We start from the raw sequence: 25,018 nt of genomic DNA, 5'->3' as shown, positions 1-25,018 counted from the left end.
TTTATGGAGAGAAAGGGCGGTGAGATTGAGCCAATCAATAAAATATACTGCCTTCTCAATACAAATAATCCTGTCTATTAAGAGGGGATGGCCACTTTGCGGAGGGATACAAGGGTGAGTTATCACCTCTGAAATTGTCCGTTTATCTATTTTTACCCCATAGTGAAATATCTCTCATGGTCAAACTGTGTGTCTGCCAGTGTATGCAGAAGCTCTCTTCAGAGCAGTCTATCTACTCAGCACCTGAGTGACGGCAGGTAGGGAGGGTGATGGGAGCCGGGAATTATGCAGTGCAGCAAGCATCAGAGAAGACAAGTTGACACTAAATTAAATTTGTAAAGAACCGATTTGACTTTGTAAACAAGATTGGCCATAAATACCAACACCCTCTTTACCACCTGGCCTCTGTCTCCCCCTCCCCTCCGTCTGTTGTTCTCACTGTGTCTGTCAGTGGGCCGATACTCTGCCTCTATCAAAGCAGCCATCAATAACTAAACATCCCCATGTAACGGCGAGGGGACGGAGAATCAGGTGTGTGTAGATAAATGAGATCTGACGCAAGAGTGTGTGTGTGTGTTTGTTTTTTGTATGAGCTGAGGGAGATGAAGGAAAGAGTCCGAGTTAGGCAGGGGAAGGGTGATGTCGTGGCAGTTGGTAAAGGAGCCAGCAAAGGGGGGGGGGGGGGGGGCGGGCGTGAGTACAGTGGAAGTGGTAATGGGTGCCGATTGGCGTCATGCCAGCTTGCCCCCCGCCACCGGGCCCTGTCAGTCTAAGCTGCCAAATGAAAAGCTATAATTAATTGCTCTTGTGCATCCTATTCTTCCCCCTTGACAACTCATACATTCTATTTTATACACACCGCCATTGACATTTTCAAGTCACAGGCGTAATAATTACTGAGTTATAGCACCTTTCTGTGTGTTGGCTGACGCTGTGACGCCAGAAGCGAACGCACGCCCATGTGGGTAAGTGCTGATTTACTGTCATGCATGTGTGTGTGCTTTTGTGTGCAAGCGAGCGTGTGTTTAAAGGCTGAATGTGTGTGTGGCAGGCTGAATGCTGAGTAGTTAAGGTTTGACGCCATTAATTGCCCCTATAATCTAATATCACAAAGCGTGGTGATTATGGGGCACGCGTTGCCACCGCCATACGACACCGCTAGCCTGAGAGTGCCGCCACAAAACAAAAGCCTCACCATTAGCGATTTGACGGGCCAAGACAAAAGCCCTTCACAATGCAGAATTATATTTTCATTCGGCTTTGTCTCTCCCGGTGAATGATTTCTCCCCTTTCATTGGACTGTGAATAGGGACAGTCTGAAAAGCCGGGCGATTTGAAGTCAGCCATTTATTAAATGCATTTAAATTTCTTTCCCCCTGCTGTCGTTTCCATTTTTTCATGTTGTATGTTAATTTAAAAGAGAGAGATGCGTAGCAGATTAGTGGGAGAGAGGTGAAGCCTGGGGGGTTGTGGAGAGGGGGGGCAGAGAGGGAAGGACACGATCCACACTGGAAGAAAGGATGAAGGAGAAGGAAGAAGAGAGGAAGTAATGATTGCAGAATAGAGAGAGGGCGAGAAAGCAAAACCTACACTGCAGGTTTGTTGACGGATAAATTAGGCCTAGACCCTGAGATGGTTGCGGCAGCGAAGACTCACACAAATGCAAGTGAACAATCGCAGAGTCCTATACACCAGTTGTTAGATAATTGTCTCAGTTGAACTACCAATGACACTAGGATTTTAAAACCTAAGATGGCACCACTACAATTAAAAGGCAAGAATTAGTCGTGAACTACAGTCCGTGCCTACATACACACACTGATACACACACACACACACACACACGCACGCACACACTGCTGAGGGGTTGGTGGCTGACAGAGGTCAACCGCTGTCTTGGAGATTGGGAGAAGAGGAGCGGGAGGGACGAAGGGAGGAGTGGGGAGGCGAGGGGGAGCGGGAGACAGCCTTGCCGTTTACAGTGAGTGGAAGCGTAATTAGAGGGGTTGTTTGAAGAGGGAGTTTAACTGATTAACAAAGGGAGAGAGGGAGCGAAGGAGCGCCCTGAAGATGGGAAGGAGAAGAAGGAGAAAGGCATGGAGTCCCCGAGGAGCGCAGGGAGAGAAAGAAGGGGGATGTAACTTGCATTTCAATGAGCCTAAATCCTTCTCTCCTCTCTTCCCTTGATGACTTTTCATTCTAACGAGGAGGAAAGCCCCATTTTCCATTTCAGATGGAACCTTCGGAGAGAGAGGAAGGAGGACTGTCTGATATTAAACCGGCATGCAGCTGGGGGAATAAGCCCAGTGCGCTTCAGCACCATGTTTATAAGGCTGGTTATATGATTGCATCTTCTCTTATTTAGGAGCGAACTTTGGATTTCAGGTCTTCTCCTTCTTTCTAATTGACATATGGGACAAAAAAAACAGTGTCCTTTCGCACCACTTAATGCATAAAAAAGATCAAACACACAAACTGTGTGACAGTTTATAAAAGAGCAACATCCAGTGTGCCGTAAACAGAAATATTTACTTATCCAGTTATTCACCTCACGCTGGCTGCGTGTGTGTGTGTGTGGGTCAGAGAGACAGCAGTGAGTAGTGAGAAGAAAGGAGGCTATAATCAGAATCTAAACAGGCTCTCAGTCTAAACGATGCGGGCCCTGCCGCCGGGTCTATGGGGACACGCAGGAGAGAGGGATAATTGAAAAAATGACAGAGGAGAAAGCAGGAGGAGGAAAGAGAGGCTGACACAGACCTCCTTCATCCCTCCCCTTCCTCCTCCTCCTCCTCCTCTCCTGGTAGGAGCAAACCCCAACGCTGTTTATCCTTGTCACTGAGCATTACCACCTTATCCTGGAAGGGACGCCTGCCTCTCCTCCTGTCAAATACACACACGCACACACAAACGCGCAAAGACACACACACACACCTCCAAGCACATAAAAACCTGTGCCTCTGTCTTTTGTTCACTCCATAATAACCTGCTATGACCTTCTTTCTTTTCTTCTGGCATCCTTTCTAAACAAATATTCAAATCTTTTTTGGATGTCACTATTGCCATAAGCTTCCTGTCTGGTGGGACAAAGTTTGACACGTTAGCAGCAGTGGTATGAAAGGTTAATATCTATGCTTCTTCGTGCACATGGCAACAGCACTGCCCTCTTCTCTTCTGCAACATTAACTGACTGCAGGCTGGAGGGGTGGAGGGAGGGGGGAAAGGAGAGCCTCCCGTTTAAAATACAGTTGGCCATGTGCCTTGGTGTGTAGAGGCTTTAATGGTGTGTGGTAAACTCCTGGTTTATTCATCAGCTATCATCACTATCACCATCTTCCGGTCCCCCCAGGTAAACAGCTTGTCTGTGCTTATCGTGCCAAGAAATGAGAGGAGGGCATGAGGTGGGGGTGGGATAGAGCATGGGGGGTAGAAAGAGAAAAGCGGAGGATTGAAGGAGAAAAGCATTTGAATGGAGAATGGAGAAATGGAAGGAGCGCCCACTGTGCTGAGAGCGTTGTTTGGATCTCAGGGCCGGGCCTCCACTGGAAGTAAATGGGCCCCATTGTGTGCGGTGAGTATCCCTCCGCCAGCTTTTCTGCAGCGGGCCAAGGGGTCACATTACTTTGGGGGGAACTGATGAGCAAAGCCAGGTGGGGTTGAGGATGAAAACGGCCTCATTTTAGCTGAGTCATGAGTCTGTCTGTGTCTACAAACAATATGTGTATGTAAACTGGTGCCAAACAAACGATGTGAAAAAAAAGTACAGGTTGCTCCTTGAACATAATAATCTATAAAAGATAAAGAAAAATACAAATCAGAATTTGTTTTAACGTCAAAACCAACACTTTTAATAATCAAATTTTATTGATTTCATCGATTCGTTGTTGCAGCCCTACATGTATCACTGTGCTAACAGGACGTTACAATGTTGAACAAAGTTTACATTTATTCTTCACTTTTTTCACTGCTCAAGATTCTTGAAACTTCCAGGAATATACTATAAGCAATAGGTACGTTTTCACTTATGTACAGTATACTAACATTATTTGAAATATTGAATATTATAAACAGTATATCTAGCTTCATTTAACACTTGCAAGTGTGTCTTTCGGCAGGTTTCTAAGACTAAAGTGGATTGTAGTTAAGGAGGATGAATGGATGTATGGATGCAGGCATGCAAAGTTGGATGATTTGATAAAAATGATTGTTTAAGGTTTGCTGGTAGACGGACCTGAGCTCGCAGAGGAACACAGGCTGCTGAGAGCAGGGAGTTGGGATCTCGACTGGCCTGACCTGGACATTGTTCTATGCTCACATAGCCACACATACACAATGCATGTGGCCGCGTAGAACATTCAGCCCTCACTGACAGGGGCCAGACAAATGACAAAAAAAAACGAGAAAAAAAACTTCAGAGAGGACAGTGAAAGACCAGCAAGTTCAAGTGGAAAATCCTCCTCCCCACCCTCTCTCCCTCCCTTCTCCTGTTCGTCCGCCGTCTCCCTCCATCTAACGCGCCAGTGCTTCAGAATAAAAATGACAACACATTTTCAGAAACACACACGCGGACACACACACACTCAGGGCATTTCTTTGGGAAGTGTGAGAGACCGTTATCGACCATATTTCATTACTGATTTCACTCATGTTTCAAATGACAAAACAAGAGTTTCACACTCCAGCGGCCAGACCCAAACCTCTCCTCTGCGTCCTTTCGCCTCTGTCTGTCCACCCCTCTGCCCAGAGCCAAACCCATTCCACCGGCTGCTCAACCGCCTCCCGTGCACCCTTCACAAACTGTCAGGACCCCATACTACCCCCCAACACACACGTGCGCAGCCCAATTCCCTCCACATCGAATAAGGGAAACTGCCAACTAAGCACTTTTATTGAGTGGACAAAAGGAGTGCTTTGGGAAAACACTCTGAAAGGAAATAAAAGAGGGGGAGAGAAGGAACCGCTTCAGTGCCGCAGACTCTAGGGGAGGAAACACTTTCCACACACTTTTGTTGATTAGTTAAAACACTGCCTCAAAATCAGTACTTTTTTCAAATCTATAGTGGTTTTAAATAAGGTAGCTACGGAAGGCCAAAATCTATTTTGCAGCAGTATATTCATAAAAAACTGATGAATTATAGCTATAATATTGATTAAAAGTGTTTTCATTGAAATAAACACTCCCTCATAAGACTGGCATGACTCAGTTTCTTGTTTCCGGCATGATTCCCTCTCTTACTCAATCCTACTAGACGGGTGCCAGCCCTCTCCAGAGAGCAGGGAGGCAAGCTAATTAACATATCGCTAATGAGTCTTTTCATTTTTTTTCTAATTAAATGAGCGCCTCAATAATACATGAAAACAGGACACCACGCTATTCAATTACATACGTATGGGCCGCGGCCAAGCATGTGCGATAATCTGTATGTGTGCATGCCAAGTGGCAGTGTGTTAAGTGTGCCAGGCGTGCGTCTGCCAAGTGGGTGTATATGTGTCTGCTTGTGCCCACCCAGTGCACGAGCATGTGCCAAGTACGCCCATTGTAGAGAACGTGTGGCGGGTCATGGAGGCATGCTACGGATCATGCTGGGTAATCCGCCAATTGGCACTCCGTCGGCCAAATGTGTGTCAACCAATTCTCTTGGTGGCACGTGTGCCACGACCAATTACTATAACTTCCTAATACTGTAAAGATACAGCAAAAGAGCGACAGGATCCAAATAGCACTGGGGCATGACAACCAACCTTTCAGGAAGTTTTTTTACTTATACTTAGTCAGGAATAACTGAATGAAGGAAATACATTCATTGCTATTTTCTTTAACCTCTTTATTAAAAATCACCAATTTATTTTGCAGTATTCTGTGTGTCGAGTAAACAAGTCAAAGGTGATTATTACCGGTATTATTATAAATCATTATTTAGATTTCTAAAATGTATTTTCTGACCTCCAATTAGAGATCCTCTTGAGCCTTGAATCATCAAACTTCCAAATAATCCCTCACATCATTTCAGCAACTGAAGCTATATTTTGTTGAACACAATCAATTTTTCCAGCAATTGCCTGTCTAGAGACTTGAGCTATTGTCGAGTTTCTCCTGTATGTGACACATGACAGTGACACACGCGCACGCACAAAGTGGATTGATAGCATCTCACACAGCCAAACACAGAGACCATCTCTGCACAACCAATCAAAAAGCAGATATAATCTCAGAGTTTCTTTTGGTTTTAGCTGAGATCCTCCCCTCTATTATAAATAAAGAAAAGAAGAGAAATATGATGGGGACAGGGAGGGGGGCGTCAGGGCAGACCCAGGCTTCTCCAGAGAAGTCAAGACACAAATAGAAGTCTTCCCTTTCTCCCTGTCGTTCTCCCTCAGAGAGAAGGGAAAAATCTAATTATCGAGTTCCTAAAGATCTCATTATTGGCTCAGGCTCATTTGCATGTGTGAGAACAGCCCAGCAGGAAGCAACCCGAGGACGGCCATTTTGTGCCTGATGTGAGCCACTGTGTCAGCCTATAGTTGCTGCCCGCCACCTTTAGAAATGACCAGATTAAGTGTCTAGCTTCTCTCATTCAATTGCTCCCTCTTCCTCTCTGTGGCTGACGGAGGATTGCTTCATTTACAGCAACTGAGGGATGTTGCCTCGATTCTAAAATAATTAATAAAGCTAGAAATTAATCAAAACGTTTCTGTGCGCCACGTTCGTAGTCAGGTTTGTTGTAAGGTCAATCAAACAACGCTTTGTGCTGTGGGTTAGTGTCTGTGTTTCTGACTGCGAGGTTCCAAGTACGAACACACACACACAAATCTAAATCCTCTCGTAGGGCCATGAGAACTGACAGCTCAGACGACAGAGATGTAGCGTTGATGCCCTGGAGAGTCCAGAGAGGCTCGAGAGGCCAGGCAACAACAAACAAGACAAACAAGACAGATGTGGAATGAGAATAGCGTGGTGTGTGCCTGTGTGTGTGTGTGTTTAAGGCAGAGAGAGTTGAAACTGTGTAGTTTCCTCTGCGCACTCGCTTTCTCTTACCCCACTCTCTCTCTGGGTATTTATTTGTTTTTAAGATGAGTCATTTGCAACATTTCATTAAAATACCACCCTAAACCACAGCGTCCGGTGTGTGTTTGACCAAAGACACACACCGAGCCATTTGGATGGACCGCAAATGATGAATTAAAGCATGTGTGACGGTCTGATAAGATTCGAAGATAAGAAGAGTCGGAGGAGACCACACTTTAGGTGGATGGCTGAACTACTGTGACTGATGGCCACATTTCATCCAGTTTGCAATTGTAATCTCTGCAATATTTTGTACTGATATAAAACTGTTTATTTTAATTCTCATAATTCTCATCCATATGGGTCACCATGTAATTTATACAACTGCCAGTTACTATCCGAAGTAAAGAAAGGGACTCTGATGTAAATTCAAGTTTGGATTTGAGTGTAATCCTCTAGAACTCCCCATCCCCCGCCCTTTAAAATGTTCGTTCCTTTCTGACATTGTCATTAATTCTGAGGCATTTTTGCACTTCCTGGGGTCAGTTGGCAATTAAACTATGTGGCCGACACTACAAATCATTTTTCTTTGGTCTTTGTGTTGTTGATGAGTGCTAGGTGACCATTTTTTTCTTTTTCAGCTCTGTTATGTGGGCCACTGGTGTTCATATTCAACACGAAGCTCTGTTTATTTCAAACAGCCCCCCTTTCTGCTACTGGACGTATGGAAGGTAGTCCCTTTGCACCAGAGGAGTTTTCCTGGACAAACACGAGCCAACACCCAATATTTATGTGACCAAATGAAAATGCTCTTTCACTTGCATGTAAATGTTGCAGAATATATTTTTAAATATAATTGTCTCCATGTTGATGGTGGACAATGTTTAATCAGCTTTTGATGTAAAAAGTTAGTCCTACACGGAAGCACCAAACTGTCTGCCAAAACTGCAAAGAAATCTGACCTTATCCTTGTTTCTGACTCACGTCTATCCGTCTCTCCCTTCCATCTCTTTCTTTATTTCCAATACCGCAATGGTCAAGATGTCTGTTTATCATTTGGCACGTTAAGGAGTAGAGCAGGGCAATAGTGGGACTGCTCGCTTCTCTAGTAGACCCATGGCCCCACTTTATTGATATGAGACTTGGCTACAAATCACATCGCATAAACGTAAAGAACTGCCAGAACGTAATGTCATGTGGGATATTCATCAACCTACACAGATAGTAATAATGTGTGTGTGTGTGTGTACAGTGTGTGTACTGTCTGTGTATGAGTGTGTCCTCCTTAAGTGTCTTCCCTGCACTCCAGCTAACCCCACTCACTATGCTTATTGTGGAATTCAACTCTGAAAACAGCTCAGTACCCAATCACTACAAAGACCTCATTCACACATACACACACGCACACATTAACAATCACACACACATGCACTCAGAGAAAGAGACACAGACACACAGAGAGCGAGAGAGAACTATGTGCCTACCATACTGTGTAGTTGACGTGGCAAGTTGGTGAAGGCAAAGCTGCAGCAGCAAGGGGCCTAATATTATACAGATTCTGACAAAGCAACACTTTGGTTGTGCGTGTGTGTGTGTGTCTCTGTGCCTGTGTGTGTGCTCTGACCTGCACAGGGCTCTGTTTGACCTCATTGCTGCCAGGGGAGTTGAGTCCAGAGGCCTGCTGGAGGAGGAACTGTCTGGCTGCCTGGAGCGCCTACAGGGGACAAATAGAGATGTTTAGCATGCACACATGGCCGTACAGTGAATCATTTGCACAATTTCAAGTCATACACCTTTTTCTATATCAAATATTGTTTTTTACAAAATTCCCGTGCGTAATAATTTCAGTTTCAAACAGCGGACAAACCATCACACCAATCACACTTTTTTTTGGGGGGGTAGAAAAAAGAGGAGCACAAACATGAGTATGTGCGTTTTGTGTGTGTCTCTGCTCCACTGTGTTCCTCCAAAGTCATTGAAAACCTCCTGTAACTCCAAACCCTGACCAGTTTGTCCTTTACATTCTCTGTTTCTCTGCCCCTCCCCTCTGATTCTCTCTCTTCCAGATCCCTTTCCTCCTCTTCATCCTCTCTTTTCCGGGGAAGGGGGTTTTCCACATCCTCTGTGGCAGAAGTGTGTCAGCATATTCTTGTGTGTGTCAGTTGCACTGTGTTTGTGTGTTGAATTGATGTAAGGAACCGTTTGCCCTGATGTGCCCTAAAGAGCTGTGACTAACCACCACCCACCTCTTCATTCCTCCCCCTCTTCCAGTTTCTCTGATTTCTGGCCTGCAGTGCTGTCCATTCAAAGTGGTGACACCATCGTTCCCTAGCTCTCTGTCTCCTTTCCTTCACGCTGCCCTTGAGTGTAACCGCTTCATCTTTTCGACCCAGGAACCTGAGCCTTTCCTCCCACCGCCTCTTATATATCTCCTTTCATTCCACCGCAAACCCCTTAAAAACGTCTCTCTTATACGTTTCTCTTTCATTGACTGTGTTGCTCGTTATCGCATCAACAGCTCAGGCTCTCTGTCATTAAGACAAATCGGTCTCAGAGAAATGGGCATTTCTGTTGGACTGTCTGAACTGCTCCGAAAACAAAACAAGAAAAAAAAAACATTAGTAAGAGCCGCCTCGCACTTACTGTAAGCGCACACACACACACACACACACACACACACACACACACACAGGCACAACCTCATGACAGAGGGTTAGAGAGGGGAGACAGCAGGATGCACATTTGCTTCCTCTGACTCAAAGGGGAAAGGTTCCTTAGTAAATATTGATTTATGAATGTCTGTGTATGTGTGTGTGTGACTGTGGTGTGTCAGCATGCACACACTCGTGTGTGTGTGTGTGTATGTGTGTGTGTGTGTGCGCACCGCAAATTAACGGCCAGAATGAGGGATGTTTTTTGACATGGAATCTCTTACTCAATCATCCAGCACCAGAAATCTGTTCTACTGCATTATTTCACAACCACAGAAAAGTTCTACGCTGCGAAACGGCACGGCACGGCACACACTTACATTATATTGTCATATAGTTAATGAATTGTCAAATTAGAAGCTCTGGTACATTAAGTAACGTTTAATTACAAAAACAGAGAGGAGAGATTAGAGGGAGACAGAGAGAGAGAGAGAGAAGTCCGCTGCGCAGTCAGCGTGATGAAAACCATCTGTATCGAGCACACTTGCTACTTCTGCTGAGACCGCAATTAAAACACACACACGGACGTGGCTGTGGATGTGCCTATTCACACACACACACACACATATTTTTACACTTTAACAAAAATCTTGGGAACCCCCTCCCATTTACTGGTTTGACCTCAGCATTAAAGCAGGCGTAGACATACACACGCACACACACACATACACACACACACACACACACATAGAAACCCAAAAAAAACACAACCGCCCAGTTTGTTGGCATGTGGTGTGAATTACTCCTTGAACACCCGGTCTGCCCAAGAGTGTGTTTGTCTGTGTGTGTGCGTGTGTGTGTTGGCAGGAGTTGCGGAGGCATGTCTGGCAACAATAAGGGACAATTCCACCCAAATTACCACCCTGATTACCACTATATTAAAGAACCATTTATGGCTTTCATAAACGCTACAACCAAGCAGAGGTGATGCCTGTCTCCTCTCTGCTTTGGCTGTATTCATGGATGTGGGTAGCTGTGAGAGACAAGAACTAACAACTGAACATGTGGTTCTGTACCCATTTCATCCAAAACTGCATGGTGGATTTAGATTCCACTTTATTAAGAAAAGCAAAACTGTTGAAAGATATATTGATAAATATATTTTTTAGTTTAGTTTAGTTTTATACTGTTTTAGTTTATACTGTTTTTTATACTGTGTATAGTTTTATACTAACGACAGGATTTTTTTTTTATTGGTTGGAATATATTTGCAGTTCATTTTTTGAATGCATTTAATGTGGTGCACAAAAACATCACAAAAAGCTCCCTCACTCTATACTTGTGATGAACTGAACAACATTATTTTGTGGATAACTTGATGTGATCATCATGATACGACTGAGTTGTTTGCCACCCAAAGGGCAGCTCAAACACAAAAGTATAGTTCCTGTTTTTAATCAGTGAGCAAGGAATAGGAAAATGCACCGAACCTTAGCAACAGTGCTTCGATATTACTTTCCAATACCAGTGATGGGACTAACACAAGCCATATAAAAACTAACTTTTACAGGTTTTTTTTTCCTCTGTATGTGCAATAGTATGTGAGGAATAATACACTTGACTAAGCAAAGGAAATATTTTTATCTTCAGCAAAGGCTTTGAAAACTTCATTCCGTTAAAAACCTATTTAAAATGTTGTTATATCTGTTATATTTGTCTAATATGTATTTTGCTTTAGAAAAACTACTTTGTACTATTTACAAGGTATTTTTCACTGAGTCAATAGTTATTTATGGTTAGTGATTGGGATGAGACACAGATGTTATGGTGTTTGAGTTGCACCTTGAACATTGAACATTGTACAATGAAAAAGAGGACTGGATTGGTGCGCACACACACACACACACACACACAGGCAGCGGCAAGCGTTCTCATTACTACCTTTTCGAGAAGCACTCCTCCGCTCTGACCCTTCTCTTTCATTTCTCCTCTTCACACTCACTCTTTGCCTTTTTCTCTCTGTGACCTGGGTGAGCTGCAGCATTGTAAAGCACCTCCCACCCTCCCACTCCGACCCCCTTCATCCACACACACCAGCTCCTCCTGGACTCCCCCAACCCCAACTCCTCGCTCCCCCTGTGGCATTCTTGGGGGCGCACTGCACCTTTAAAGAAAATATGAGAGAGGCCTAAGAGGGAGGCCCGACAACAGAGTCTTTGTGCTGCCGCGGAGCACACACACACACACACACACACACACACACACACACACACACACATCAGTGGTGTCAGACAGGTTTTATTAGAGTGAGAGAGGGAGGAGGAGGAGGAAGGGGAAGGACGGGTGAGGAGGTCACTGCTCAGCTTGAAGGCCTGAAAGCACAGTGTGAGTGAGTGACTGCGTGTGTGTGTGTGTGTGTGTGTGTGTGTGTGTGTGTGTGTTGTGTGTGTGTGTGTGTGTCAGTTCGGTGTGTGAGTTCTTCTGACTTGTCATCGCTCCCCTGTGTAAATCATCGCCTCTGACACAGCCTTTAATAACAGTGCATTTTTTAATTCAGCAGGGTCACACATATGCTCACATGCACACCAATCCGCACACACACACACACACACACACACAATGTAAGGACAACTTTCTCTCCTCAACAGGATTTCCAAAAAAAACTGACAACCATATTTCTGAGAGGGGGGAGGGTTGATGAGGCATTGAGGGGATCCATAGACGGAAAGCATAGAAATGTAATTTTGCTATGTGCGTATGACAATCTCTCTGATGGTTCTGTATGTATGTGGGGGTGTGTGTACGTTACATGCCATTTTCTACGTGATCCAATATCTATGTGAAAGTGTGTGTGATTGTGTGTGTGCCTGGCTCAGGTTGCTAAAGCAAACAGGTCTGCGTGTGTGATGAATCTGGCCTCTAATCCGGCCAGTGTGTTTGGGTGAGACAGGGAGGGAGAAAGCAGGAATAAGCAAAGAAATCTAAACAGAGAGACGTAGCAAAAGAGGGGGGGGGGGGCAGCGAGAATTTGAGAGAGGGAGAGAAAGAGGAAGAGAGACAGGTGGGTACCATATGTTGGAGTAGTCCGTCACCACAGACTGAGGTCCATTGTTGAGGGCCGAAACGAAACAAACTGGTCCCCCTCCTACCCTCTCCTCCTCTTCTCCCCCCGTAGATAAACAGCCCCCGGGGCAGACAGTGGGCCTTGAGGGAGGAGAGGGAGGAGGAGGAGGGAGCTAGGGAGGGCAAGGGGAGGCAGGTGGTATCAGATTTCTTTGCTCTTAGATCACGTAGTGGAGAGTAAAAAAAAAAAGAAAGGCGCAGAAGTGAGGGTGGGTGAGAGGAACATTGTTGCATCTGTCCGCAACACACAGCTGAAGCAGCCAATTAAGATGTTTCAGCAGCATCGGACGCAACACATATCTTCACCGGCAAACAAGTCTCCCCTTTCCACCTTACAAAATCGGCAGCTTGGGAAGAGAGGCCAGTAATGCACCGCTCCTCCATTCCTAAACCCCTTCTTCCTCCCCGGAAGAGAGCGGGAGACGACGAGAGGGATGGATGGATACAGGGGTGAAGACGTAGAAAAGACCTCGTCACGCCCAGCTGCTTCTCTACAGGTTTGCACGCTCTCTGAGTTTGAGATCAGTCATAGAAACCAGGTTCAGAAAAGAGTGGTGGATCTTCTTTTTTTTTTTTTTCAAACTTACTTCCCTCTTTCTCTCTATCTCCTTTCCGGGGTGCTGTCATTGAAGCTGAAAGCCAAGCTAAAGCTGCGTCGATGCTGCCGTCCTCCTGGGTTGCCCCCCCCCCCCCTCAGTGATCCCTTATATCCACTTGTATGGCGCTTCCTCAAAAAACCCACCTCCAAATGCCCATAAACCCCTTCCCTTCTCTAATTTACTCCCTCCTCCTGGCTTGGTCTTTGCTTCTCTCTGCTGGCTTTCCTGCCTCTAAATCTCTCTTATCTTTGATTCCTTCTCTTTCTATGGCTGCGGAGAGCGAATCATGAGCAGAGGAAATGATGAAACAAGACAGAAGAGATGTAACACAATCTACAGAGAATGTAAATTTGTTGTAAGGAGGACGTTTCTACAGTACCACCAGCTCACCTGTGTTGGGATGCTGGCACCCACACATTATTACTGGAGAGGTGACAGATAGGATTGCTATATGACTTTGGGGCATATGTGAGTGAAGGCTTGGTCACAGCCGCGGTGGAATCTCACGTATCAAACGCATCACTGTCAGTCATCACAAAAAATAGATTGCTTTCCCAGATCACTCCTACTTTCTTTCTCCTCGTCTATATCACCCGATCTGTCTCTTGCCTTCAAACGGCCTCTCCATATAATGTATAAAGTTTGGCATTTCTCCAAGTACTCTGCCTTTCTTTTGCCTTGCTCCCGCTCCTCTCGGGAGATCTGTTACCCATACCCTTATTGGCCACAGTAAATTCCGAGAGCAGATATGCGTTAGACGGAGGCCCAAAATAAATTGCACAGGCCAAAGGGGACCAAGCCTTGTGAATGCAGCTATTGGCCTGAGGAGAAGCCTTCGCTGTGAGAGGCATACCTGGTTTAGGGTTAGTTCATGAATATTAAAGATGTGAGTAGCTGCATTTTAAGGATAACACCCTCGTGTAGATTAGTATAGTTCAGTACAGTTTCAGTATAAACTGTTGAGAGGTTTGACTCATAGCTCGTCATGGTTGTTAACAGAGGAACAGTGAAGGCCCAAGGCTGGAATTCTGTATGACAACCAGACATTACATGAGCTGATTTCACTGAATATCATATAAAAAAGTAAGTTGCTCTGTAGTTTGTGTTTATAATGGGAGGTTTGAGAAAACCAAGAATCCCTTGTCAGCAGCATTTTCTTTGTTGCAGTCAGCAATATGAGCATCTGGTTTTAATAATGAAATATCTTTAAAAATCAATCTGTTAAAAAAATACACTGATTTATCAACAAAAGAAATCTATAACGTTAGTGCAACTTCATAATTATAGGTCAGATGTATCAGATTCAACAGATTGGAACATATATTTAGTGCAGATCAGGGGTTTCCAGGGGTAAACATACAGGGGCAAGGAGCAGCCTGAACCAAAGCCTGCTAAAGCCGCTCAATTTCACGGTGGGTTACAAATAAACTCTGCTCTGCCAAGCCTTCGCCCCTGAGTCTTCCTCACATGCTCTTTTTCTGGTATTAATCAGGTCTTTCCGGACTGCCTTCACAAGACTTTTCTGACATTTACTTTCGCTCATGGCAACGTGGACTTCAAACCCGTTGTCCAACAATATAACTGAGCTTAAACAACGCGGAATATCTCAGCATCAGTTTAGGCCGCTGCAGAGCTGGAACTATCTGGGACACCTTCAGAAACACTGGCCAGCCGCGATCCCGTTCAGCTATTTAATGTAATGTTTCCGCCATATAAAGGCAGTGTTCGAGAGCTGAGGTTTTTAAGACGGCTGAAGCGAGCTTCTCTGGGCCCAGGACGACCATTAAAGAGAGGAAAGACCGCGTTCAAGAGCCAACTCAATAAAAACTCACAAACTCCAAAAGAACTTCAAAATATGCCGTTAAGTTTGAAAACCCTGGCTGATTTTAGATTATTTTTTTCACATCCTATTTTTCACAAAAGGGACCTGTTCTAAACTCGGGGGACCCTGCCGTTTTCCAGATGGTTCTCTTCAGTTTAAAATTGTTTTGTGAAATGAGAAAACCTCTCCCCTTCAACTACGTCCCTACACTCATCTAATGTTTCTATTGATTCACAGGGGTATACGTGCAGGCATAAAAAAGAGCTGACTGAATACCCAGTACTACTTTATATCATTACACAATTCATCATCGTGCACACACATCTTAAACACATACGCAGAGATAAATCTACCTCTCTTCCTAAGGATATGTTGTCAGCTTTTCTCTGTTAAGTGAAGGGAAAAGGGCATAGAGATAGACAATTAAAGATAATGATGAGGTGAGCAAGGACAAAAGGAGAGGAACTCCCTTCTCGAGATTATAAAAGCAGCTCCCTCTGTACTGCAGGCCTCATCTCAGTCCAAGCGGCTAATTGATGGCAAATAGCTCTACAGCAGTTTCCTTCTACACACACGCACACACAAATACACGTCATACATTTTATACACATGCAGTTTCCCTGCGGTTCTCAACACAGCTCGTTTGGCAAGAGAGGAAGGTCTCACTCCAGACGGACCCAGCCCACAGCGGAAAACACACGCACATATGCCTTCCTTGTAATATTTAGCCCTCATCTTGTATAAGGTAGGACAGTTTAGTAGTTTGGTAATGCTCATTGGAAGACAAGTCCACTTAGGTGGTAGGTCTTAGCTGGGTGACCTCCAAAGCTTAAACTGCTTCTCCTGCCCAACAAAAGCACCTCCTTGGAGGCTAGACTAGGAGAGGCCAGCCCATGATGATGATAGCACTAGCCTGGCAACCAGACCTCACATATGGAAACCGTTTAACTGTTATTATTAATATCCCCCCCCCAGAAAAAATCAAACTAATAACATATGCAAGACACTGCCAAGATTCAGCTCAGGAGACAGAGGGAAAACACATACATACACAAACAGAGACTGTCTGCCATGTGCACATGCATACACAGACACATACACACACAGACGCCTATTGGTTAAACAGAAAAACACACTAGTCAGAGGCCTGAAAAAGTATTAGCCTGCCTGCCTGCTTCAATGGAAATAAAACTCTTTTATGTTTTTGGTTCAGAGGGTTTTTACACCTGGTTGTGGCTATGGAGATGGTGATGGACACACCCTCGCACCCAACCTTGCCACACACATACACACACACCACACACACACACACACACACACAAACGCACACACACCTACACACACACACACACACACACACACACACAAACGGCGGAAGTGGGCAGGAACAACAAAGACTGGCTGCTGCACAAGATGTTAGAAGTTTTAAACAAGAACCAAATCTTTAACTTCCCCAAATGAGAAGCAGGGGCGTGTTCTAAAAGGGCGAAATGAGGAAGTTTGTGTGTGCTCGCTGGACTATTTGATTCAGTAAGAGGGTCAATGCAGGCAGATGTGAACTTGCACATCTAAAATACCTCAAAATGCCATTTTCATTCAGATTGAACTGGCCTTTTCAAGCAACTGGATGAAGTCCATCAGGACAAGAAAAAAGACCAATAAGAAAGATGTTTATTAATAAATAGTACTGGGTGAAGAAGTACGAAGAAGTTTATTATAGTTTGTTATTTATTTTTTATTTGTGGATCTACCTTTTCATGATGCTATTACTGAGAGGACAACGTTTTACCTCAAATTAAGTCTCACTACACTTTTATTTTTCATATGGTTTTGTTGTAGTCAAAGAATATTCTGTCTGCATGTGAAAAAAAAGGCCGTCACACACACCGTCTCAGAGCTCATGAAGAAAGCAAGGACCGAGAGGGAAGAGCTACATTCCTCCTCTCCTCCCTGTTGACTCTAATCTCTCCTTTAAAATGGCTCTCACAAAGAACCAGCACGGACTAGCTAATTAGCAACACTTTAGGTCTCTGCAGCTATTGTGTGCATGGTGTGTATACGTACGTGTGTGTTCATTGTGTACCGCCAGGCTCTCGACTGTTTCCAGGGTAACTAGGAGCCTCATAAGCGTTGCACATTTTGTCTTTACCCTTCACATTCTCTCCTTCCCCTCACAGTGTCACCTCCTGTGAGTCCGGAGTGGGACTATGGGTCTTTGAGAAAAGAAAGGAGACTAGGACCAAGATATGAAGATAGTTTGACCTGTGTGGGGTGGGGGTTATGAACTAATGCTCTCTTTTTGTAATACCTTGCTCCTAGTGATCTATGAAACCCTGCATTTGTACACACGATTAAAACCAATTACCAGGGCTGCTTTTTGATAGACAAAACAGAAGACGCTGACAGTGTGAACAGGCCTCGCACACATGCACAGTCACACCTCAGTGTCACTGACCAGTAGTAGTAATGAGGTCATGCAGCTTTACTCGCTGACCTACGACCTCTTAAAAAGGCCCCAGTCATCGTTGCAATATTACCGTCTGAAGAGCGATAGTCAACAATCGCAACAAAAAAACTTTTTTCACCCTCAGAAACGTCTCTAAGAACAGTGTCTGTCCCTGCCGTGTGTGCGTGTGTGTACATATGTGTGTTATTTACCTGAAGGCGCAGCTAGGCCTGCCCAGTGTAAGTGCTTCCCAACACTTCCATGGCAACTAAACCCAACCTAACCCCTCAGGTGCCTGGGGATGTGTGTATAACACAGTCTCCACAACAGAGAGGACAAACACACACATACACACACACAGACACACTTCTCCTGTTGATATGTGTCTATTCTTGTCCCTGAGCCTCCTGGCTTGTTGGGTCAACCAACCCTGTCCATGCTGGCTGATCTAGTGCGGTGGACCATCTCTACTGTCCATCTAATCTTTATCTACAAGACCTGTTGCCTTGTAGCATGCTTTTCATCTGAGCCCCATTACGCAGAATTTACTCAAGTCAAGTTGAAAATTATGACTCATCTATTAGCTATGATTTCAGAAATTGGTTGAACCATAGCTGTCCCTCAAAAACAGTCAATCTGTAATTAGAGATCGAAATTGTATATGAATATATCATACAGCAGAGAAATAGAAAATGAAAGAAATGGAAAGGACATAAATAGTCAGAACAAAAATGTTGTCTTGGCTGGAAAAAGCACTAAAAAGATTTGTTACGGGCACTAACAAATACAACATCTCAGCATCTCGGAATCAGCTCTCAATGTGACCAACCATTGTCTGAGAAATACGATGACTGGGAGTAATATATTACTGACCATGATATTTGATTTGCGTTTGTGTTTACAGTCCGGTGTGCGGAAATGCAAACCTTTATGTATTTTGTCGAACTCAAATCCCCTAAAATCCAGAACAGTAAAAGCAGTTTGGAGAATGAATGGATGTCTCCAATCTTGTAGTAATGTAGTAACCAGTAATAGGTTGTATCAATTAATACGAGCAGCTTCATAAGTGGAGATCGACAGCTCAAGAAAGAAGGGAAGTTAAAGTCGAAGAAGACGGATAAATAGACCTGCTGGTGCTTTTAAGACTCCTACAGGAAGTTGGTGTTCTATAGGTCTCTTTGTATCAGCTCGGTAACAGCAGTGGGTGTTCTGCGATGCTAGGCAACCCAACTGGCCCCTCCTCCGTCTCAGCATGACCTCTGGTGACCTGTGAACTGTACTGACCTCAAACATAAAGAGGAAGGCCGGGCCAAGACCGAGGGAAAGCTTTTAGGAGGTGACAGCACTCAGAGAGAGGCCTGGAACTGATTTACTGGCCCGCATACACGACGGACTGACACACGCATGCACACACACACTCACGCAGGCAGATATACAGACAGGAAAATGACACACATGGGATACAACCTGTCATGCAGATGCCAAAGTATAATGAAATTAGTTTAAATCGCCCCGCACTGACAAACTGGAGAAAAGTGTCGGGACATTTTTCCTGCAATCCCTTCACCCCGTCCTCTGCCCTCCTGACCCAAAAGTGAACTCTGGGGGAGAGCTGGAGGTCAAACGGGACATAACTGTCCCAGTGACCAAAATTCACCTCCCATAATTTAGCAATGGCTGAGCCGCTAGAGCTACAGACTCACATGTGTCTCAAAAGCTGTCCACCTCCAGCCATACGGGCCATAATTACAATCTAGCCAATTTAATAGGAAGCCAAACTTTATCTCAATCATTCAGCATCTTTCATCGCCTGTTAATGCACACACCAATCTCAGTCCGGAAGGCACTCCCACCATCAAACCCAAATGCACACTTGTGGACATGCACATACACATTCACAAAACTGCTATCTTTCATCTGTATTTGCTTATATCTGAGATCTGTATCGGTTCCCCCTGATCTCCAGTCATCTCTGTGGCTGCTTAATTACACCCTTCATTAACTCACATCAGCTCTGTGCATGTGTGTAGCTGCCTGTGGGAAACAAAGATTACAAGTAGAGTAGAGTATGTGCCTTTGAGGGAGCAAAAAAAACCAAAACAATTGATTAAGAAAAAGGGGAGTGGAGATCGAAGCTCTGAGTCAATTTCTTAAACTGTGCCTTTTAACCCTAGGATAGAGGAGACCTCCACAATCATTCTAAAGTGCGTAAGAGTAAGTTAAGGGCAAGAGAAAGAGAGTGAAAAGGGGGATAAAAGATCCCTGGTTGTTTTAGCTGATCGATGAGTGGCACAGAGGAAACAGCACCTTTTTGTCACCATCACTCCCTTTAACAGTGATGGTGACAAAACACTCCCAACATCAGTGCCCGCCTCTGGTGTAGCTGCTGCAACACCGGAGGCGACTCACACATGGCGAGGGCAAAAGGAGGAAACATGAAATGGGAGGGAATATAGGGGACAGGAGAATTGACGGCGCTCAAAGTGCAGACTCTCATCTCCACAAAAAAAACCCAAAGAGACAAGTAAAGAAAAGGAAAGAATTGAGGACACCTGGTTCTCGTCAGAGCACCCTCCATCCAGCCACACACACACACACTTTGAGGTTTGTTAGGATTTACCCTGCTTACATTTCTCCTTTGCTATGCATCATTTCACGTCTGCACCCATGCCCGGTCAACAAAGTGCCATACACTCTCGACTGCACTCTCACTTTTCCACCTCTCCTTCCTCTCGCCCTGTAACTCCACTCTTTGTTTCCCCTCTTCTCCCTCCTCTCCCTCCTCGATGACGGGGCAGAACTGGTCTTCGCCCCCTCTTCCCTTTCTTCCCTCTCTTCCCTCTCTCCTGCTCTGTTCTTTCTGGGGAGGCAGACAGGCCACATTCCACAGGGAGGCCCAGGCGCCCTTTTCTGACACGTCTCAGCATTACACCCCTCCCTCATCCCTCTATTCCTCCTCTCCAGCCCACCACCCCCCCTCCTTCTCCCTTTGGCTTTATATCCAATCTCCCCAATACACTTTTTTACACTCACAACGTTCCTCATTTGTCCATTGACCAACTACAGCATGTTGTTGTTTTATATATACATCTATCTACCTATTAATGACAAATATCAAGAATGAGATGGAGTTAGAGAGGCAAGAAGGAGCTGAGAGAGATAGAAGACAGAGAGAGGCCAGTAGAGAGGTTTGAAGGCTGGAGATGGCTGTGATTTCTCTCAGGTTCCCAAGGGGCCCAAGGAAAAGAAGGCTTTGTGTTCTGACAACACCGCGCTGTCAGGGGTTCTCTCTGTGTGTGAGTGTGTCTTTTTCGCTCCAGTGCGCACCGGCATGGTGTTTAAGCACCAACACTACTAGTCTGCACTACACCTCCAGGTGAGAGACTCAACCATGGAGGAAAAATGAACAAGAAGGGGAGGATGAGGAGGAGGAAGGGTTTCCAAAGCTTTAAAGTTGAAGCATGAGCAGGTTCTTATACAATTTTGCCAGGTGAGCAGTGTCAGTATTTGGCCTTCTGTGTCAGACAATATAGATTTTTTTAGCAGTGGGTCTATGCGAAGACTAGCCTCTATGGCCACCCAGCATTACAGCACAAAAACCGTGTTGGAATAAGGAATAAAAAAAGACAGACAACGTGGACGAAGCATGTGCAGATTAGAAGTTTTACAAAAGCAGACATATGCCTGTCACGGCATCTACTTTATTTTAAACACATTTAAGAATGTTCATATATAAATAAACTCAAAACTGCTCAATCTCTAATTCAATTCAGCCAAAGTTTTGACAACCAGAGATGGTCACAATGAGAAAAGGGAAATAAATTGTAGGAATGTAAAACCAGGAAGGAAATAATGTTTTTCAAAGAGTATGAGTAGGACTCATACAAGACAGACTTGATTTTGATCCTATACTGACCTCTTAATTGTTAAGTAAAACACAACTGTACAGGAAATACAGCGCAAACTGAGAAAATTAGGTTGAACAGTAAGCTCAAAATATATAATTGCAAACATACATTGCATTGTATTTACTGTATTTATCATTAACCTTTTTAGGGAGGCGAGGGCCGGGATCTGGAGGAAAGGTTGTGCTTGTCTTTCATGGTCCGCAGCGGATAGAAGGTGAAAGAAATACAGTGAGAGAGAGGAAGAGAAAAAGATGGAAAAAGAGAGGGAGGTATGTTTGTGGTTGGTAACCCGCTTAAGAGAGGAAATACCAGCCTGCACACACATACACACACACACAGGTGCAAAAACATAGAGAGCAGAGAAACGTCCAAGAGAATAAAGACCTGCTTTGTATGAGCTACGGGTTCGGTGTTTATGTGTGTGTGTGCATTTGTGCGTTGCTGTGTGTGTCCTTGGATGAAGGTTGCTGAGGAAGCAGGGTGAGGATGCAGTCAGGGGAAGGAGGAGGGAAAGCAGGACATAAGTGAAGGGCCTTGAGTGTTCTTCATTCACCTAAGGCTCCATCATTATAATTAAGAGGAATCATTTTAGCAGCAGGGAGGAAACCCAGATTTTCTCCCCAGGCTTTCCTCAACTCAGCTGTTGTCGGAGAGCCCAGAACTCACACTGAACCTGTGTGATGGGCAGACACAACGCGAGCGCAAACACACACACGGAAAGGGGGGGAGTTTAATAATTTTAGCCGCATGCTTATATGGCTAGTGCATATAGTGAATACGAGCACATATTGTCCCCTCATCTCAAATGCCACATCAATGACTGCAACACGAATCAGTGAGTTTCCATCATTAGATGACAACACTCAGCGGACGTTCTTGTGCCGTTATGGACAAATGCCTAATCTAGAGACCTCTGGATGGGGGGGCTGATGCACAGCAGGCAAGTTAAATGGCATAACTGGCAACATTACCAGCCAACGTGTCGGACACAAACCACGCCAACTTAATGGTTGATTCATTTAATTTCCCACAAAGGTGAGTCTACCACACACACTCCTTCAGCTTCTGAGTTCAATATTGTGTTTTGTTTATATCTTCAGAATGTACGAGTTTAATGGCGCGTTTCCACCGAACGGTATGGTACGGTACGGGTCGGGTCGGTACGGGTCGGGTCTGTTAACCATGATTTGGCGAGCGTTTCCACCGCCAACAGTACCCTTACTTGATAGGCGTAGCTCCACCCTTTAGTACCAAACAACTGTGCAAGGTACCCCAACGGAAGGGTACCCAAAAAGTGCTACGGTACGGTTCAGATTTTTGGTACCATTCTCAACTTTTGGCAGTGGAGACACAAATAAAAGGGTACCGACCCGACCCGTACCGTACCGCTCGGTGGAAACGCGCCATAAGTGTAATCCTCAGGACAGGACAAAATGGCTCCTCTCACCTAGCGGGCTTAGACGGCAGGTGTGTCACATATTATCCCAATTAGTAACGGGATAATAATTAGCCTCCTACGTATGAATTAATGTGGGGGACTCTGTCCCTGTTGAATTAGCTCGCACATTATGAACGATGGGAGAATAAAAGCACCTACAAGCCAACCTGTAAGAGCTTTTCACGGATCGCACGTGTTGTCACTTGTACTTGTACTGTACATCATGTAACAGCCTGGTGTGTACATGTTCTTCCAGAAAGAATGTACTTATGCACATGGGTTGCAAAACAAGTCTTGTAAGCACACACAATGCTTACAAGTGGAATGGAAACATACTATCTCCCACACACACACACACACCTGTTGTTGCTGCAGGTGCAGTAAGTCGACTGGGCTAATCTCTCCGTTTGTGTCTCCGTTAGAACCGCCCTCTCTACCGCCCCCTACATCTGATTGGCTGCTGACTCCGTTCTGGTTGGACGGTGTCGTTCGAATGGTCTCAGAGGCCGATTCCACCATCATCACTGGCACCTGAGAGCAGAGAGGTAGGAGGGAGGTGGGGGGGTCGGAGGGGGCAAAACAACAGACAGATTGAATAAATGTGACCTGGGCAGTTTGTGCAGAAAACCTGCTCCCATCAGAGAGAACAAACAAGGCAGGTACCTAAAGTAAACACACACCGAGATAATGAAGTGAATTGTGTGTTTATGTATGTGCATGTGTGTGTGTGCACGTGTACTTTTTGAAAAGGGCTTTTGGTCATGAACCACCCACACAAACATGCCCAAGTGGCCACAAAGGAACACCTAAGGCAGACACTTTTTTGTCTGTACCTAAATGGGTGTCTCGGAGCGTACGCATGGATTAGGATCAGACGTGCAGCAAATCTGAACTGACAAGGCTGTTAATACTCTGCTATACAGTTAAATAACACAGACATTTCTCCAATAATCAGAGGTGGCATGTGTGCGCCGTGTGAGAGCCATGAGCAGGTCGGTCTTTGAGAAATCTCCGTTTGATACACCTTCATAGGGCCTCTCTAATTAGAGCTTGTTCCTTCCACAAAACCCGACAAAACGAGCCATTCCTGGATGTGTTGTTGTTTTTGAGAAACAAGGCCTCGCAAACACACGGGAGCATTTGCCATCGTTAGGAGCTTGAGCGTGGGAGAGAGGAGACGCCGAGAGACATACAGAGGCGCGTGAAGAACACACACAAGGCAGCTTCACAAAACAAAACAAACCCTCACACAAGCACGCAGGCTGTGAACTCCTAATGACAAGCTCAATGTCGTCTTTCTGCTTCATCCAGTTTTAGAAATTAACACACACACACGCACACACACACACGCACACACACAACTATAGTTTTTAAGGGGAAAGTTCTAATGCTTTTATTTCAGCAAACCAGGGTGGGTACACAGAACGCCATCGAGGCATTGTTCCCATGACTGTGTGTGTGTGTGTGTGTGTGTGTGTGTGTGTGCGTGTGTGGGTGGGTGGGTGCGTTTCTCAGAAGCGTACAAACCATGCCTTCTGGGGAAACAATAAAAGGCATTTCATGAGAGAATCTTAACTTTGAGGCAATAGCAGGTGAGTCGCTGTGTGTGTGTGTGTGTGTGTGTGTGTGTGTGTTTCTGAGACTGACAGCAGGTGAGGTTGTGAAAGAGCGCTAGTGGCTCTGTTAGTGGAATGCTGCCAGATGCTTGCTGAGGGACTGAGACCGGAGAGTGTGTTTGTGTGAGTGTGAGTGTGTGTGTTTGGGGGGATACAAGTGTGTGCAGGTCGATGGGCTAGTGGGTGTGCTAGCTAAATGGTCAGTTACTCCGAATCCTGCAAAAATGTTGCTGTTGAATTATGCAGATCTGATTTTTCCAAAGAATTCTCTGCTGGTGAATTGATAGGATAGAGATGCATATACAATAGTTTGTGCTTGTCACTGCCTTAAAATAACATTTAAAAATAATAATAATAAAGCCCCCTGTTACTCTGAAATCAGAGAGGTTCGTCTAAAATCCTAAAAGAAGAG

The 25,018-nt window shown here is 45.0% G+C and overlaps 1 protein-coding gene across 4 annotated transcripts in view; it reads right to left on the bottom strand.

Annotated features, from left to right (window-relative positions):
- foxp4 (forkhead box P4) overlaps nucleotides 1-25,018 on the bottom strand; it is an 87,659-nt gene that overhangs the window by 32,442 nt on the left and 30,199 nt on the right. For all 4 annotated transcript variants that reach the window (XM_040203460.2, XM_078092216.1, XM_040203459.2 and 1 more), the window contains exons 2-3: nucleotides 23,351-23,521; nucleotides 8,628-8,717 (exon numbers count right to left, since the gene is read on the bottom strand). In XM_040203460.2, the coding sequence (XP_040059394.2) occupies nucleotides 8,628-8,717; nucleotides 23,351-23,512 (252 nt within the window). In that variant the 5' untranslated portion in view covers nucleotides 23,513-23,521. The remainder of the gene's footprint in view (nucleotides 1-8,627; nucleotides 8,718-23,350; nucleotides 23,522-25,018) is intronic.

This window comes from Gasterosteus aculeatus, chromosome 17, assembly GCF_964276395.1.
Source record: "Gasterosteus aculeatus chromosome 17, fGasAcu3.hap1.1, whole genome shotgun sequence".
NCBI classification, from domain to species: Eukaryota; Metazoa; Chordata; class Actinopteri; order Perciformes; family Gasterosteidae; genus Gasterosteus; species Gasterosteus aculeatus.
Note: the sequence above shows the minus strand (reverse complement) of the source record. Positions and strands in the feature narration are given on the sequence as shown.